The sequence below is a fragment of the Artemia sp. Qi Xiang Cuo genome, chromosome 20 (assembly GCF_049724085.1).
Source record: "Artemia sp. Qi Xiang Cuo chromosome 20, ASM4972408v1, whole genome shotgun sequence".
In the NCBI taxonomy this organism is placed as follows: Eukaryota; Metazoa; Arthropoda; class Branchiopoda; order Anostraca; family Artemiidae; genus Artemia; species Artemia sp. Qi Xiang Cuo.
In genome coordinates this window covers 12,207,021-12,227,027 of record NC_142813.1, presented here as the reverse complement: position 1 = coordinate 12,227,027, position 20,007 = coordinate 12,207,021, and the positions used below count along the sequence as shown (strand labels likewise).

The 20,007-nt window shown below is 34.2% G+C and overlaps 1 protein-coding gene across 1 annotated transcript in view; it reads left to right on the top strand.

Moving 5' to 3' along the window:
• Cpsf73 (cleavage and polyadenylation specificity factor 73) overlaps nt 1-20,007 on the top strand; it is a 108,464-nt gene that overhangs the window by 63,386 nt on the left and 25,071 nt on the right. The window contains 6 exon segments of the mRNA XM_089106159.1: nt 1,849-2,175; nt 4,645-4,950; nt 9,874-10,063; nt 10,066-10,134; nt 11,624-11,814; nt 19,816-19,947. Of these exon segments, the coding sequence (XP_088962285.1) occupies nt 1,849-2,175; nt 4,645-4,950; nt 9,874-10,063; nt 10,066-10,134; nt 11,624-11,814; nt 19,816-19,947 (1,215 nt within the window).

The following is a 20,007-nucleotide window of genomic DNA, read 5'->3' as shown; positions in this document are numbered from 1 at the left end:
GGGTTTAATTAGAATAAATAGCTCTTTTGAAAGTACTAAAAAAAACTTAGCGTAAAAAGCGAGGTATTGATGAGGGGGTGAAATCCCCTTTATATACGCAATATTTTCTGTTCGTTTTAAGTTTTAATGTTGCTCCTTACTTTCAGTTGAAAAGACTTGGTTTTTATTTAATTTCTGAACGTTTTTAAATAATACTGGGAAGTCTGACGTCCCCTTCATGGAAAATTCCCTTTCCCCATGAGAAATTCCTCCATGGAAAGATACTATCACGTAACCTTCTCTCCCCAAACCCCTCCCCCTCCCCACCAACAGAAAAGATCATCCCCCCCCCCTGAAAACGTCTGTATACTTCCCAATAACCAATACTATATTTAAACAATTGGCAAAGTTCATAGCTTGCAGTCTTTCCCCTGGGTCTGTGGGGGGTTAATTCATCCTCAAAGACATAATTATTAGATCTTTCGAAAATGCTGAACAAAATGGTTATTTCAAATTTTTGATTGGATGACTTTGGGAAAAAATGAGCGTGGGAGGGAGCCTAGTTACCCTCCAATTTTTTGGTCACTTAAAAAGGGTACTACAACTTTTAATTTCAAATGAGCCGTCTCGTAATATTCTAGGACCACTGAGTTGATACGATCACTCCTGGGGAAGAAAAAAAACCAAATAAACATGCATCCGTGATCTTTCTTCTGGCAAAAATACAAAATTTCACATTTTTGTGTTTTCACATTTTTGCGGATAGGAGCTTGAAACCTCTACAGTAAGGTTTTTCTGATACCCTGACTGATGGTGTGATTTCCATTAAGATTCTATGATTTTTAGGGGAGGTTTCCCCCTTTTTTCGAAAATAAGGCAAATATTCTCAGGCTCGTAACTTTTGATGGGACTAAACTTGATGAAACTTATATATTTAAAATCCACATAAAAATTCGATTCTTCTGATATATCTATCGGCATCAAAATTCCGTTTTTAAAGTTTCGGTTACTATTGAGCCGGGTTGCTCCTTACTTGCAGTTCGTTACCACGAACTGTTTGATTCAGTAACACAGTTATACCAAAATAAAAAAATAAATAAAATAGGTCTTAAACTCGGGAAGTGGAGAAACGGTAGGAGACAATCCAGGAAAAAGGAAGAGAGAAAGAGATTGAGTTTGAGAGAGTAAATTCTGATTATCGTTTATTGAATAAATACATACCAAATACGCTTAACTAAAAGCAATAAAACGGGAACAAGAACAATGAAGATGCAATTCCAAAAAAACCCTGTAATTCCTCTGAGAGTCCTCCTCTTGTCTTTCTTTTTTTTTGGGGGGGGGGGAGGTTTATCTACCAGAATGACAGTAATAATGAAGAACTTATATATTTAGAATATATACTAAAATGATGACAAACGCAGTTCATTTAGTTTTGTCGTATTACGCTTTTTTGCATTATAACTTAGAAGTGCCCTAAAATGTAGACAAGGTTGTGCGCCTATTGAATTTATCCGTTCCTTAATAATGTTTAAAACCTTTTGTGGGTTTGGAAAAAAATATGCGACTGAAAAGCCCCCCCCCCTCCCTCTCTCCCCTTCCTCTGTTTTTTTATATGTTTTTTTTTCCACTATCTGGGCTGTGTTTCACCATCTGTGCTTTGTGTTTGAGCGACACTGTATGAGATGAAGGTTTTTTTTTTTTTTATTTTTAGACAGGTAATATATAAGCTTATTTTCTTAGTTAGACTACAACTTGGTTTCTTAGTTAACCTTAGTTAGACTATAACCTTAGTTTCTTGTTTTTTGTAAGGTTATACCGTGTTGTAATGTTTCAATTTTTTCTTGTCTGTAAAATTAGCTTATTTTTCAGGAATCCACCTATGGTACTCAAATCCATGAGAAAAGAGAGGACAGAGAAAGTCGTTTTACTGGAATGGTTCACGACATCGTCACTAAAGGAGGGAGGTGCCTTATTCCTGTTTTCGCTCTTGGAAGGGCTCAAGAATTACTCCTTATATTGGATGAGTATTGGGGTCAGCACTCAGAGCTACATGATATACCGATTTACTACGCCTCGTCATTGGCTAAGAAGTGCATGAGTGTCTACCAGACGTACGTTAATGCGATGAATTCTCGTATTCAAAAGCAGATTGCTATTAGTAATCCCTTTGTTTTTAAGCATGTGTCGAATTTAAAGGTAAATGGTTTTTCTCATATACTATTTTATATTCTTTTTCCTTTTTTTATATCTTCTTCCAGCGGCTATTCCTGCTAAAGGCAAAAAGTGAGCTGATATGGTAAAATTTCCCCACACGAGTGTTTTTTTTGGAAAGGTCTAAAGTGCTTTTAAGGGCAAACTCTTAGCCCAAATGAACACATGATAGGAAGTTATTAGTTTCTTCACCTGGAGCCATGCTAAAAATGATTTGGTCAAATTAATTTTTTTTTCTTCTTTATTTACCAAATTAATTCTCATTTGTGCTATTTGAAGATGAATTCATTTCATCTTCAAATGAAATCATCGTCAAATGGATCTCATTTGACGATGAATTTTCTCCCGGCCTGCCTCAGAAATAAAATCTTTCATAAGTTCTTTGTTGCAATGCCAAGTCGCAACCTGGGATTTTTCTGGGCGACACTAAATGTGACTTGGGGTCCTTGGGCTGTATTTATGAATGAAAGTCTATTCTTCTCTTTACAGTTTTGCCTTCAAATAATAATCTTCGATATATTTTCTTTCGGTCTTAAACAACGCCGTTTTAAGTTATACCCTGGGGGAATATATGTTTTTTATTGAAGGGATGCTCGTAAAAACTTCAGAGAGGGCACATTTGACTGTAAATGTAAGTTCTAGTTCAGTTTATATTGTTTTTTAATTTATTAAGTTTATTCTAGTTCATTGTAAGTTCTAAGTTCTCCGAGATAAATTTTATTTCAAGCATTTGAATCTGACGTTAGTCCTAAGCCCTGATATTTTTATTCTCCTTACCATTTTTGTCACAAAATTCGCTTGGCTGAGGTTCTCGGATTGCTTGGCTGATATTTTTTAGACATATACCTTTTTCTAACGATAACAGCCTAAAATGTATTTTCATTTTAATCAAGAAGGGCATCGATCATTTCAACGGTGTTGACATTCATTTTTTTCGACAAATTCCCTCCCTCTTCCTCCTCTAATATAAATTTTATTTCAATCATTTGAATCTAACGTCAGTCCTAAGCACTGGTATTTTTATTCTCCTTACCATTTTTGACACAAAATTCACTTGGCTGGGGTTCCGGATTGATTTGCAGATATTTTGTTTATATATACCTTTTGTTATTTATAATAACCTAAAATGTATTTTCTTTTTAATCAAGAAGGGCATCGATCATTTCAACGGTGTTGACATTCATTTTTATTCGACAAAGTCCCTCCCCTAGTCCTTCTCTGAGATAAATTTTATTTCAATCACTTGAATCTGACGTGAGTCTTAAGCACTGATATTTTTATTCTCCCTACCATTTTTGTCACAAAAATCACTTGTCTGAGGTTCCTGACTGCTTTGCCGATATTTTTTAGATATATACCTTTTTTTAATGATAATAACCTAAAATTACTTTCTTTCTATTCAACAAGGGCATCGATCATTTTAACGGTGTTGACATTAATTTTTTTTCGACAAACTCCCTCCCCTCCCCTCTTCCTCCTCCGAGATAAATTTTATTTAAAGCACTTGAATATGTTGTCAGTCCTAAGCCCTGATATTTTTATTCTCCTTACCATTTTTGTCACAAAATTACCTTGGCTGGGGTTCTCGGATTGCTTGGCCGATATTTTGTAGAAATATACCTCTTTTTAATGATAATAGCCTAAAATGTACTTTCTTTCTATTCAACAAGGGCATCGATCATTTTAACGGTGTTGACATTAATTTTTTTTTCGACAAATTCCCTCCCCTCTTCCTCCTCCAAGATAAATTTTATTTTAAGCATTTGAATCTAACGTCAGTCCTAAACCCTGATATTTTTATTCTCCTTACCATTTTTGTCACAAAATTACCTTGCCTGAGGTTCTCTGACTGCTTGGCCGATATTTTTTAGATATATACCTCTTTTTAATGATAATAACCTAAAATGTATTTTCTTTTTAATCAAGAAGGGCATCGATCATTGCAACGGTGTTGACATTCATTTTTGTTCGACAAACTCCCTCCCCTCCCCTCTTCCTCCTCCGAGATAAATTTTATTTTAAGCACTTGAATCTGTTGTCAGTCTTAAGCACTGATATTTTTTTTCTCCTTACCATTTTTGTCACAAAATTACCTTGGCTGAGATTCCGGATTTCTTTGCCGATATTTTGTATATATATACCTTTTTTTAATTATAACAACATAAAATATATTTTCATTTTAATAAAGAAGGGCATCGATCATTGCAACGGTGTTGACATTCATTTTTGTTCGACATGTTCCCTCCCCTCCCCTCTTCCTCCTCCGAGATAAATTTTATTTCAAGCATTTGAATCTGACGTTAGTCCTAAGCCCTGATATTTTTATTCTCCTTACCATTTTTGTCACAAAAATTCGCTTGGCTGAGGTTCCGGATTGCTTGGCCGATATTTTGTAGATATATACCTCTTGTTAATGATAATAACCTAAAATGTACTTTCTTTTTAATCAACAAGGGCATCGATCATTTCAACGGTGTTGGACCTTGCGTAATTATGGCTTCACCAGGTATGATGCAAAGTGGCTTGTCCAGAGAACTATTCGAAAGCTGGTGTACTGATCCAAAGAATGGGGTAATTATTGCTGGCTATTGTGTGGAAGGAACTTTGGCGAAACACATTCAATCTGAGCCAGATGAGATCGCCACAATGTCTGGCCAACGATTACCATTAAAGATGAGAGTTGCAAACATTTCATTTTCAGCTCATACTGACTATCAACAGACAAGTGAATTTATCAGGGCTTTACAACCGAGACACGTGGTAGGTTTGTTTTAATATACATTTACCATTATAGACTAGTTCTTTATCTGAAATTCAAATTCTGCATTTTCTCTTTTTCTTCTTCTGTTAGAGATCTTCTTCTTCTTCTGTTAGAGATCATGAACTTGTCATTTAAGACTATTTAGCCCTCTTCCTTTTTTCATCTTTTCCTCAACTTGATTGAATGGTATTTTGGTTAAATTTGTGAGCACTCAAAATAAACGGGTGATTGGGCGCAGCAAATAGTATAAAATAAGCACTATTAAATAAGATTTGATAGTGAAGCGGTAAGAACGTTTCTTTAACCCTCTGCTATAGGCTTTTCTAATATGCTCAGTTTCCAGATTTGTGTTTTGTGTGTGTTTAATTTGTGTTTTGTCCACCTTTCTTAAGTAATACGATTTGTTTTCAGGCTTTTAGCATATGATGTGTAACTTTGAATTTAGATGTATATATATATATATATATATATATATATATATATATATAATATATATATATATATATATATATATATATATATATATATATATATATATATATATATGTTATATATATATATCTGCTCGCAGTAATCTGCGAGCAGCTATTCTTAAATTGTGGTACTTTGATTGTGCCACTATTTTTTGAAACTCATTTGCAGATTGTGTTGATTTGAAGCTTGCCCACTTTTAGATTTAGTCTTTTAACGGATCTTGATCAAAGGACAGTTAGGAATTTGATCAAGTGGCCGTTATTGTCATCTCTCTGCAAAATATACATTTTTGAACTTTGATCAATTTTCTTTTGCTAGCATCTCTTTAGGATAAAAAAAAGTTCAGCCTTTCCAGAAAATTATAGGGGAGGGGGAGATTAAACAAATTGACTAGATACAGATCCGTTCAAAAGATTCGCTGGATTTTGTCGTTTAACGGATCTTGATCAAAGGACAGTTAGGAATTTGATCAAGTGGCCGTTATTGTCATCTCTTACATTTTTGAACTTTGATCAATTTTCTTTTGCTAGCATCTTTTTAGGGTAAAAAAAAGTTCGGCCTTTCAAGAAAATTATAGGGGAGGGGGAGATTAAACAAATTGACTAGATACAGATCCGTTCAAAAGATCCGCTGGAATCAAGTTTTGATTATCGATAATATTGTTACTAATTGTCGATAAGTTATTGATTTATTGGCAATATGGTGAAGACCCTTTTTTACAAAACCTAACTAGTTCTATTGGATAAACAAGTAATTAGTTACTTACTATCGGACTCATGTTCTTTAGTCTTTCCAGTAATTAGTCCAGCTACGTGAATGAAAATTTTAATAGCGTTCAGAAATAGATTTATAGCTGATTTTTTTGATTTATTTTATACACATAGCGTAAATACTTTAAAATTGAAATATATAAAGAGCATGTGTCCAGAATGTAATTGTTCTCCAAGGAGTAGACTGTTCTAAGTCTAAGAGGATTTTTTTTCTTACTTTTCTCTAACTCGGGGTGGTTAGGGGGTCCTTGGATAGTTGTCAAAGATTGTCTCTTCCTCTATGCCCACTTTCGTGTGGCTCTAATTACTTTATCAATCGTCTAGTAAAATAGCTCTTAGGAAGATTGAACTTTTCGTGTTTTACGCATGTTCTTCCGTTAGTCCAGTTCCTTACTACAAGTCTATATCCAGGGGTTTTTAAATATAAAAAGCTTAATAATACGGTAAGTATATATAATGTTTAGAAAATTATGGGGTGACCTTGAAACTTCATATGGGACATAGCCGAGGCCTCTGTCAACTATGTACATGCCCAACTTGAGAGATAAATAAAATAAATTATAAAACATGCTTTGTGCATGGTCTTTTTTATGTTTTTTTTTTTAAAATAGACTATAATATTGAAAAGATACAAAATTATTTTCTAATGCATATTTTCCACTATTCTTATTTTCTTTCTTTTAGCCAACGGTATTTTGTCCTCCTTTCTGTATTTCCTCTTTTTTTTGTTTTCTTAATAATAAGCGGCGATACATTACGTAATGGATAGAACCAAACCGGATATTGTTTTCTTTTCGAACTCCTGAAAAAAAAAAATCCTGATTCTTTCTTCTTCTTTTTTTTTATCTAAGACTCTTTGCTTTTTTGTAATCTAATTTGTCCCTAGCTCTCTATTATTCCTTCACTTTACTACCTATCTATCTTAACTCTTACTTGACGTTCCATAGCTTTCCACTTCTAAAATTCCTCACATACATAATTTTTTTTCTCTCCTAGTACATTTTATCTACCTTTTTCATAAAAACCTTTTTTTTTTCTTTCATACGATTCTCCATCCATTAGTTTACCATATAACAATTTCAAAATTCTCATTCTAGCTACCCACGGCGGCAAGGAGCTGCTCCCATTCATTAGGCTTATAACATATAACATTAAAATACAAATTTACAATGCATATACGTTTTCGTACTTTAAAATATATTCACCTTTCTTATAACACTTTAAGACACTTTTCACTATATTTACATTAATAAAAGAAAAAATTAAATATATAACACCATTTTTTTTTAATACATCACATTTCAACACACTCTACTCTCGCTGGGCCTTGAGTTGTTAGGTAGCTACAATAATCCTCAAAACAATTCCCAAAAATTAAATACTTCACAATCCAGGTGAATCGTATCCCCCTCAACATATAAAATAAATTCCACTAGCTTAAAATAAATTCCAAACAAACATTAAAAAAATGACCAAATCTAAAATGTAAAAATTCATAAAATCCTATACTATAACTATTCCATTAGATTTAAATTTTACCTAATAAACAAACTTAAAAATACTGAACAAATCCTGAAGCTAACTATAGTAATCTGAAAATTCTAAGTAAACTCTAAAATCAAAAACTTCATTAAAAGTTCGAAATATTTAACTTAAAATATTAAACACTTTCTAGTAGTATGAAACTTTTGTCCACCTCTTCTTCACTATAACTACCATTTTCAATTAGTTTTAGTGGAAGAAGCTGCTTCTTTTTTTCATAATATTCCTTAAGTTTTACTTTGTCAATTTTCCCACTTATCTCAAGCGACATTCCTAATTTTTCTATTTCATAAATTTATTCAAATGCTTAGATTATATTTTGGAGGATATTTCTTTTCTTTTTCATGTTTCATACCAAGCACTTGTTGGTGATTCTGTTTTCCTCATCACTTGTTCCAACATTGTCCTAATGAAAAGTTCTTTCATCTTACATTCCACATGTATGACCTGAAGACATCCATGATTTCTATATATGAACATATTGTCTGTTTCCAATTTAGGTGGAAATTTTTCATTCCATTTGTACTAGTAAATTGCACTCACAATTTGCTTTATATGTGTCTTTTTGAGTTGTGAAACAAAGGACAGATACCATAAAACTGGGCAAGCATAAGTATTTACATACTGGGCTCCCTGTTGAACTGTCATACCTCTTCCATATCCTTGTCTAAGGGCATTCTGAATTTCGATATTGTATTTATCCAATTTTCACTTTCCGTTCGGCTCCAACTTCTTTGAAAAAACACACCCAATATTTTATTTTTTTCCTTTCTCGGGATACCCTCATACGCTTCGTCTACTTCTTTTCCCAGTGATAGCATTTCACGCTTATTACTATTGAGCTGTAGCTTGAAGATGTCACAATATTCAACTAGGCACTGAACTGCCACTTTGAAATAATCTTCAGTTTCTTTGTTTATTGTAAGATCATCTACAAAACTGTTCAAGTTCATTGCCAAATTTTCTATTAAAATGCCATATATTTTCTTCTCTAGATATTTCAGTAACGGATCAAAATATATGTCAAACGGTAAAAGACTCAGCGGGCATCATTAGGGCACTTCAGTTTCTGCTTCAAATTCTCCTGTAACATCACTATTCACACAAATTCCCTGTTCTATTTTTTGAATTATCCTATTTATCTGCTTTATGGATGTCTTGTGGAAACCGTAGTCATTCATGATCCATGCTAGTAGTTTTTTTCTTATTTTATTTTATCGAAGGCCTTTTTAATATCATAACTTGTTGTCCTATATTTTATTTTCTTTTTTACCTTTCGACTTTCTGCTCCTATTATTACGTCTCTTATATTAGCCAATACATCTGCTGTTTTACGGTTTTCTACTCCTCCTCTTTGGTTTACACTTAGTATGGATGGTAGCACCTTTTTTAGGTGTTTTGCTAATACTTTAGACATAATTCTGCAATCGCAATCTGTGATATTAACTGGCCTCCAGTTGTTGAGGTCTTCAGGGCTACCTTTTTTCGGTATTAGTTTCATCATCCCTAAACACTGTATCTTAATATCATAATGAGTCAGCACATGAGCTTGGTCTTGAGTCAGCACAGTATAAGCCGAGTCAGGAAACGTTGCCGATTTTGGTTGCAATCTGTTTGTCACAAGCCTTCTCTCTCGAAGAATGGTGACACATTTTGATTAATTGAAGCCTTTACTTTCAACAATTCTCAAAAATAATAAAACAATGGAATAAATATTAATAAAACAATGGAATAAATATAAATAATATATAAATAATAAATATATATAAATAATAAACAATGAAAAAAAACTAAAATAACTGAATATATATAAAAATAAATATAATAAAACAATGGAATAAATATAACCACTACTAGAAGGCTAAAGGGCCTGCACACAGTTGCTCAACTAACTAATTAAATCACATAATCAAAAGGCAAAAGAAAAACAGTCACATACACAATACTCACAAGGAACCTGCTCTCACCCTGCATCTCGACTGAGGCGAAACCCTTTGACCTAGGAAATGAGATAATTATAGCCAGCAAGTTCATACGGCTTTACGCCGCCGTATCAGGCTTGGATATTATTGGGATCTTTATCAAGCTGGACTTTTCTTTATCTATTTCGTTCTTTACTAATAGCTGTTTATTTAGATTCTAGTCCATGGTGAAGCCAACGAAATGAGCCGTCTCAAAGCAGCACTTATACGTGAATACGAAACCATGCCTGAAGTTGAGATTACAGTGTACAATCCAAGGAATACAACCTCAGTTGAGCTGACGTTCAGGGGAGAAAAAGCAGCCAAGGTCATGGGAGCCCTTGCTGTCCATAAGCCAGTTGAGGGGGGGTACTGTCTGGAGTCTTGGTGAAACGTAACTTCAACTACCATTTATTAGCGCCATCTGACCTTGCAAGTGGGTATCTTTCTCGCCTTCTTTTTCTTTTATTTTATTTTTTTTTTGAAAGTTGTAATTGATTGTGAATGATTTCAAATCAACTCATTGAATTTAGTAACTGAATCGATCTTTTGATTATCTTGTTTTTAATTTAGAATTTTTCTTCTTCTTTTTGTTCAATGAAATAGCCTGTGGTTTCAAGGCAAACTAAATAAAATAATAACAAAATGAATAAAATAAACTAACTGAATAATCTTTCTAATTAGTCTTTTTGAGAACATAACTTGTAGCGAAATGGTAAATGATTTCTATGTACCATAAATAAAATTAAACCTAACTAAACTGGTTACTAGATTAACTAATTTAATTTAATAGTTGATTCGAGTCTTTCTACTTGAATTCTAATTGGGGACTTATAACTAAGTAAATTTTTATATAACTAACTTTATATAAAGTTTTTATATAACCTTTTTTTTATATAACTAAGTAAAACTGCTTTAATAACTAAGTAAAACTAATAATTTGAATTTGACAACTCTTATCGTCCGTGTAAATTGAAACACTAATATTATGTTGATTCCTAAAGACAACTACACTTTTGAAGGAAAGCTAAACCTTCTTGAGTTGTTTGGTCTCCCATATGCTTCCTAGCTTATTTTTACTGATCGTTCAACCATGTTTCTTTTTTTAAATTTAGCGGCCACTACAACCAGAAACTGCACAACTCCATATGGATGTCTTTTTCATAAAAAATTTGATTTTTTCTTAGAAAACATCCAATTTTTTCTTAGATTTAACATTTATGCGGTTCAGTAAACTTCTAGGGAACCAGTTCAAACGATATGACATTATTTTCAGATGCTTTAACCTCTTTGAGCAACTCAACGTACTTTTTCGTACTCATCGTCTGGATGGAGGAGATATTCACGATCCAAAACTTATTTGTCCCGAAAAAGGTGATTTGTCCCAGTGTGAAGAAGAAGAAGAACTAAAAAGTTGAAATAAAATTTTGTTTCAATTTGTATTGTTTTAAGGTAATTGTTGTGAACCGACAAAAAAAAAGACGTACAATAGAAAATAAAAAAAAGAAATATCGCTAAGAATTAGATAGTTTTAATAATAGAAGAAAACACTTTAAAAAGGGAAGACTTGCTTCTTTTATTGATACCAAACATTTACTGGAATGTGTCTAATATTAAGGAAAGCCAGCCAAAAATATTTTGTGGCGGGTACTACCTTTAAAAAATCAACAGATGACTGCTAGCATAAATGCATTAAGGATACGGTTCATGTGAATTATAACTATTTGTATCCCACGGAAATGGATGAAAAGGTTAAAATGACTAGTCAATTGACAAATTAGAATGTGTACTGTACACTGAAGGGAGGAGCAGCCCTATTTTGGTCCAAAGTAGAAATGCATCTTTTTGTAATTTGATCTTCCTCCCACAGGAGTTTGGCATGTGCCTCCATGTGTTATAGTGCAATATATTTCTTTGTTTTGTAGCTTACACCGACATACAAGTTAGTCAAATAACCCAGAAATTGGCCGTCCATTACAGTGGTAGTGTTTCAACTCTTCATTTTTTACTCTTACAATTGGCTGGCCATGTAGAGAAGATAGATGAAGTAAAGAGCTGTTTTAGAGTATTTGATGTTATCGACTTGACAGTGGATAAAAATATGATCACTGTTGAGGTAAGTGCCAACAATATTAGACATATACTCATATAAGTTTATTCGGCACTGGTCACGACAGGTCAGGAAGAACACATCACAACCTAGAACAAACATAAATAATAGGATTATATAATAATGGAAAATATAGGGAAAGTACCAGTATTCTATTTTCCCGAGGCCTGGAAATTTTTATTTCCGGAGGACCCAGACCCAAGGGAAGGAGGCTTTGGGCCGAAGCCTCTTTTTCCCGTGTTCGTTCCTGAACTGAATTATTCAGACATATTTTGGATCTAAATTTGAGAATTTATTCTTAAATTTCCACCAAGTGTGGTATATATATAACACCTTAATTTTCATAATTCAGATTTTCGCTGTTGCCCCAAACGTTACATCTGACATTGTTACAATTCTTACAATTCTACACGGAGGCCATGGGGTTAAAATCATTGGTGATGCGACAGGGGGTTTCTTTTGGCATTGGGAGGAGATGGTCGTGCCATCTCAGGGTCCATTGCGCAACTTTCACGGAGAATGGAGTTTGAATTGTATGAAATAGGAGGTTTGCGTTGATGATAAAATCGTACCAACGAAGTCTGTCTGTGTTTCGGATCCTTTGGATTGACTCGCATACAATGGTCTCAACGTTGTGGATGTTGGCTAGGTTTTTGTGCTGGATAGTAGGACTAAGCCTTCAGGTGCACTGAATATCCGTATCTTTGTGAGACGGCTGACAACAGGGTTTTGTCAAATTTTATTGAGTCTCCCTAGGATGGAAGTTCCATTGGCGATTCGTGCGTTGACTTCGCTCTCGACTGATCCATCACTTGACAGAATGGAGCCGAGGTATGTGGAGTCTTTCACGATTGCTGCTTGGTTTTGTATACTTCACCTGCAGGAGGGTTTGGTGTTGATATAATTGTTAATGATATGATCATGATATTCTGTGTGTTTTGACTTAGTTCGACACCCCGCGTTTTTGTTGTTTTTTTAATAGTTTGAAACAAGGAGCTGTTTGTAGTATTAAGGTTATTCTATAACTGAATGCTAATGGAGTATGAACTTCCTTATAAATATCCTTTGGCACTCCCCACATTTGAAAATCTAACCGACGACAGCAAGGAAACATCCTGACCACAAACAGTTCGAAAAGTTAGTTATCATGAACTGTTTGATAAGTGGTAGAAAGCCTGGAAATGATGGATCGTTTTTAATAGAACACCTCAGTTTTCTCAGATGATTGTATCTCTGCATTAGTTTCTTCCACTGAGATCATTTTGATTTCAAGTACTTTTGTAATCCCTGAAATTGATGGTGTTTCAGAGCTAACATGTGTTGATAGGGCTTCTTTCATAACTCTTACCCAGTGAAGAGAGATTTACTCGGAATTTAGGATGGAGTTATGCTGTGTTTGCTGCTGTCCTTGTTCATGTCTTTGTTTCTGTGTTCTATTGTTCCTGTGTTTTTGTGTTGCTGTGTTTGATCCAGTGTTCTGTCCTGTGTTTATCCCTGTTTTGTTACTGTTTTCCTTCGTTCTTGTTTTGTTGCCTGTTTCCTTTGTTAGTTGCTCATCCTTGGGGTTCAAACTGACGATATTTAGTTATAAACATTTGGTAAGCCAGGTGCTAAAAATGAAAAAAGTTTAATTTAAAAATTAAAATGTGTTTAAAAAAACATATGAAAAAAGGTGGCTGAGAACACTGAATAACTATAACCGTGTCAACTATTATCATATAGATTTGGTGATAGATGTGTTGTCGAAGTTATACAAAATATAATAAATAATAAACTGTGTCAGTGTTTTTAGTTCTCTCTCTCTCTCTCTCTCTCTGTCTCTCTCTCTCGCTCTCTCTCTCTCTCTCGCTCTCTCGCTCTCTCTCTGTCTCTCTCTCTCGCTCTCTCTCTGTCTCTCTCTCTCTTCATCTTTCCCTCTCTCATGCTTTTTGCCTTTTTGTTCTGTTAATTCCTTATTCTTGTAGTTCACTCTTATGATACGTGTGTGTCTCTGCGTTATGAAAATTCAAAAAGTATTTTGGAAAGGAACTGGAGAGTCGACATTTAAGCTGTCTCAGGAATGATAACTATCATTTAACTAATTTTAAGGTCAAAAGCATTTATTATAAGACACAATAGGAAAAATAACCTGCATGGGTCCTATCCAGATATGTCATAACTCCAATATGATAATGCACCCTTAATAAAGACTTACTGAAATTCAGCGGCTATGGGACTCTTCTCTGGAGAAGTCGCTCTGTAGTAACGGTGGTTATTGGAAAAAAAAAATTGCGAATATTTAACGTTTCTTGAAAAACTTGATGCGTCTCTTCAAGTTGGTTTTATTTCCGACCTCGCGATTGTTTCAACAGCTTCTTTTCTGGTTAGATTCAAAAGGTATATGTAAGCCAAAAATGTAACGTCTGACTCATCAAACGGGAATATGATTTTTTTTTCTGGGTTTTCTTCTGGTTCTTTTCCTATTAATGCTATTAGAAATATGTTGGATTGTGAGTTTACTTACCAACAGTGCCATTTCCAGAATTTTGTTCTAGGGGGTTAAAAAAACATCAAAAATGCGTTTTATGCATTTTTATTACGTTTTTACAAGTCGTACAAACATTTGTGGGGAGATTCAAGCCCCCTGACCCCTCTCCAGAATACGGCCTTGCTTACCAAACATATTGTTTAAGAATAGATTCTATACAGAATATATAAAAATATTTCGAAAATAAAACCAAATTTCTAGTTTTATCTTTATATTGTATTACAGGTAATTAACTGTCTTCCTAATTTAGTAACTGAAATAGAGCAAAAAATAGAGCAAAATCAGCATTAATAAGCATAAGTCATTGTCCCAAAACCAAGACATAGCACCTTAAATCTACAACATTTTAATATTCCCCAAGTAATCACCGCATATCAGGACTCCTCAGATGACAACTCATTGCCTATATAGTTCCGGCGCTTAAATTTCATTACCCAGGCAAAATGAGCGCGCCATGCCATACAGTATGGCATACCCCTATGTAGTGACACCTGTGGAATACCTATGAACAAAAACAAAATACCCAAAAATATACCCCCCCCCCAAAAAAAAAAAAACTTTCCAAGCTTCCTTAACCAACATTCACCTAGCACTAATCAAACTAAACACATCCCAACTGTGAAAGAATATCTTTCAGCCAGTATAACTCCCCTTGTTTGCATAACACTAACTAACTTTCGCTCAATTTCTACGAACTAATTTCCAAATATCCTACGTTATTCTTTACCTGCAGGTGTCGAAACAAACCCTAAACTCCAAAATCATACAGGGAAGAATATGGCATATGGAAGAGAAAAAAATATTCATCCAATAGGCTACCTCAAAATATCATTTAAAATACCTTGATAATTTTTATTATACTTATTTAAAAGTTGATTATATTAAAAACAAAGCTTTTTAAATTGCCAAGGAAGTTTATTGGCGGAAAAACCTCTTACGATTAGCTTATTGCTAAGTATTTTACATCTACTTTTAAAATCGATGTAATTAATACAAATTCTTGCATATCCAAACAGTCGGGAAAAATACGATGAATGTGTTATATTCGAATTAGCAATTCTTCAGACATCCCATGCATTTGTCTTTCTCTGGCTGCTAGGGAATCATACCCACCATGTTTGAACCAGCTCATCTCTGGAGAAGAATAGGGGTCTGCATCACATTCAAGACGAGTAGTTCTACCGACTTTTATTCTTACATCAATTGCTACATAGATGAATGAAGGAAAAACTAAAAGGCCAATTAGAGGATTTCATACTTGTTAATTAGATTGAATTAGAGAATCTTGCTATGTAAACCTTAACTAAAATTTCTAAGTATTATTAACCCGTTTAGGGCGGTTACATAGTGTCACTTTCATAACAGACTGGCCCCTATCCTCTATGACCGCTAAGAAACATATGCACGCTTCTTTATCTATTTAATCTTAACCCAGTATATGATTTGTTACCAATATCAATTGCAAATCAATTTCCATTGCCGAAAACCCCACACAGGAACTTGCAGCCCGCCACCTTGAATAGCAGTAGAGTTACTCAAATATCATACCATATTATATGTTATATTACATCACACATATGATGTATATGATATCAAATGTCAAAACCCTTTGGCTTTTTCTTATTGTTAATCTAGCAAAGAACAAGTCAAAGGGAGGCAGGCAGCGAAATCACTCAAATATGACATGATATCCCACAAAAGCAAATTTTCAAAGGTACGTGTTTAATATCATCTCTCGTCAAAAGATACTTGCGTATATTACTTTTTATGTGAAGATCTATTTTTTTCAAAAATTATATTTTACTTGTTATATTACGTTTTGTTAATGACGCTATTTATTGTTGTAATCTATCATTTAAAAGTATGTTTGACGATATTTCAGACAGTCAGGTAACAGAATCAACTTATTATGATATCATATCCCTCAATGGTCTCAAAAGAAGATACTACTACTACTACTAACAACTCACTGCAGCACCAAGCCGCCTGAGACCAACACAGCTACGTACGCCCCCCTCCATCCCAATCTATTCAAAGCCTCCCTTTTTACTCCCGCCCACGAAGTTCCCATTTCCTGTAAATCTTTCTTTATGACGTCCTCCAACCCCAGACGAGGGCAACTGGATTTCCGTTTAGCCCTAGATAGTTGGCCGAAAAAAACAATCTTCGGCAATCTGTCATCCTTTATCCGCCAACACTGTCCTAGCCTCCTCAATATTTTTTTCACTATGGCCCTAGAAAGCGGTATTGAACCACATTTTTTATATAGCGTATTGTTTGAAATGCGGTCAGTCAGCCGGGTAAGCAGAACAATCCTTAAGCCAATTCTCAGGAATACATCTAGCAAATTTACATCCACTTTTCGGGGCGCCCATGCTTCAGTGCAATATTTTATCACTGCCTTCACTGAAGCTTCTAATAGTCTAATCTTGGTTTGCAAGTTTATCTTCCTATTCTTCCTAACTTTTTTTAACCGTGAAAAAACACCATGAGCCTTGGCCATTCTACTTTCAACATCTTCCCTGCTCCCACCGTCTTTACTAATAATACTATCAAGGTAAGTGAAGTTACCCACTTGATCAATCTTTTCATTACCCAACATCACATTTTCATCTTTACTTATTCCAAGCCTTAGTGACTTAGTCTTTAAGCATTAATTTTTAAACCTATTCTAGCACCCTGAACTCGCAAAACCTCTAAAACCTCATTCCTTTGCTCACACTTTCATCTAGGATGCTTAAATCATCAGCATAATCTATGTCCAGGAGACTTTTTCTTCCTCTTTTGATTCTGTGATCTCCCGTTGCCTTTCCTGTGCTGCTTAAAACTAAGTCCATCAAAATGATCCATATAAATGGGGATAGAACGAACCCTTCATTAAATCCTGATTAAATACAAAACCAGTTGCTAACCTCATTTCCTACCTTAACCGCAGCAGTGTTATTCTCGTACATAACACTAATCATTTTAATGTATTTCTCTGGTATACCATACAAGGATAAAACCTTTTCTAAAGCTCTCCTATCAACAAAATTGAACGCTTGCTCATAATCGATAAAACAGAGGACTAAAGGTGTTTGAAGACTCAGGCACTTCTCAATTATTAGCCTAAGAGTGAAAATTTGGTCGACACATCCTTTACCTTTTCTAAAACCTCACTGTTCTTCTCTTAAAACTTTATCTATGGCATCTCTCAGTCGAAAAAGTATCATATTACTAAGTAATTTACTACCTACAGAGACCAGACTAATATCTTGGTAATTACGACACTCAATCTTATCACCTTTCTTATACAGTGGTTTGATTAAGGTTTCCCAAAAATCATTAGGTACTTCCCCTTTATCAAAAATCATATTCATGATATTCAGTAGCTTATTTCTGACCTGAGAGCCACCATATTTAATTAACTCATTTACAACACAATCAGCACCTGGAGCCTCATTATTTTTTAATCCTTTTATAATTTTAGCCCTTTCTTCTTCACAAAACAAATCTTCCTTCACATCCAAGGTATCACAAACTTTTTCATTTTCCTTCACATCTTTTCCTGCACCTCTTTCTTGGTTTAGCAAATTGTCAAAATGTTCAGCCCATCTCTCTTTAGTTTTTTCCTTATTGCTAATTGTGGCTCCATTCCTATCTTTAACTGGGCCAAGTCCGGATTGACTACTCCCTCTCAATTTGTTAACATGCCAGTACAATATTTTATTATTATGCCGTCTAGCTGCATCTTCCAGATACTCGACAATTTTATCCATGGCCTCTACATCCTCCACATTATCAAATTTTAAACTCTTAAGTTTAGTATTCCAACTGTTCCTGGAAAGTTTCTCTCAAATTCTCATCCTGGAGTCTACCAACATCATAACTTCCCGGGAGGTAGTTACCCTTCCGATATTTCAGCTTTCAATTAACCCTTGACACTACTGGATGGTGATCTTTACTTTTAACATCAATAACGGCACTCCTGTATACCCCAGTACCTTTTATTGATCCTGCCAGTCTTCGGTTTACTATAACATAATCAATAAGGTTTGCTGTCGTACCATCACGTGAATACCATGTTACCTTATGAGCCATTTTATGACCAAACACCGTATTGGTTATAACTAGATTATTATACCTACAAAATTGCAAAAGTCGGTATTCATTACTGTTTTCTTTTCCTACACCAAATTTACCTAGGCTAGAATACTATCTATCCCTATTTCTACCGACCTGGGTGTTAAAATCTCCAAGTAAAAACATCATATTTTTACCTGGGTCCCTGTCTATTTGCTCCTGTAACTGTAAGTAAAATTCATCTGAGTCACTAGTATCTCCGTCAGTCGGTTCTAAGCGTATACTACTATAACTGATACCCTGAACTTTTTAGTATTAAAATGAGCAATTAGTATTCTATTAGTAATACCTTCCCAGCCTAAACAAGACTTAGCAGCTTCCTTATTCATCATGAGCCCTACTCCCTGTGTGCATTCGTTATATCGTGTTGTATACAAAGAACCAGTTTTTTTTTCATAAATGGAACTCAGAGAGGAGAGAAAGTAACAAAATAAAAAATAAAATAAAAAAGGGTGAAAAAACGAGGATTTTGTCAGCCAGCGAACCATGAAGATGAAAAAATATAAGCAAATATTTCGACCAGGACCTCCGCCAAGTCGTCCTCATGGCTAAACAAAAAGAAAAAAAACGAAAATCTAACCTTTCGAAGTTTACTATACAAAGACAGAACAGTATAGTAACTGTATATATAGAACAGTTACAGAACTTGTATAGTAAACTTCGATCAATGTTCGATTTCTATTTTTTTTTTTTTTTTTTTTTTTTTTTTTTTTTAGCACTTCGAAATATTTGCTTATATTTTGTCATCTTCATGGTTTGCTGGCTGACAAAATCCTCGTTTTATCACACTTTTTGATTTTATTTTTCATTTTGTTACTTTCTCTCCTCTCTGAGTTTCATTTGTCATGTATAGCCAGTGTGGTCTAAGAATGTATTTTTTCATAAAATGCATTATATTTTAAATATTATGTTTTGTTAATTTCAAAAGGCCCTAGATATTGTAACTTCCTTTCAAATGAGCCCTTAAACAGTTATTACAATTCTCCTCAAGCGGTGACGACAAGAAAATGGAAACAAATATGGACATAAATGCCATCTATGCTAAAGAATGATTTTCTTTGTCTTTCAAGGTTGGGGCTGGTAGTTTCCTATGTGGGGTTTTTAGCAATGGTGATTCCAATGTAGTATTTGTAGTTTTGAATGTGATTGTTATTTTTTTTTTTTTGCTCTAGCGTTGCACAATTGTAAATAGCTGTCTTATTAAGCTTTCCTCCTTTGTAGAAAGTTATTTTACTTTGATAATCATGTATGCTTTTATTTTCTTTTTTCCCCAATTTTGCCCCGGTGTAAGAGGTTGTTTTATTTTGATAGATATACATATAAAATTTGTTTGTTTATCTTTTTTCTCATTTTTTTAGTGGAAAGGTAGTCCAGTTAATGACATGTTTGCTGATGCTGTACTCGTGACAATACTAAGAGCAGAAACATTAAACGAACCATCCGTCAAAATTGACGACTATGGAGCCAAATTCGAATGGGACAAATTTAAGGTTAGACCTTAATTTAATAAATTATAATAACTAAATTTAATGACATAATAGTCACTGCCT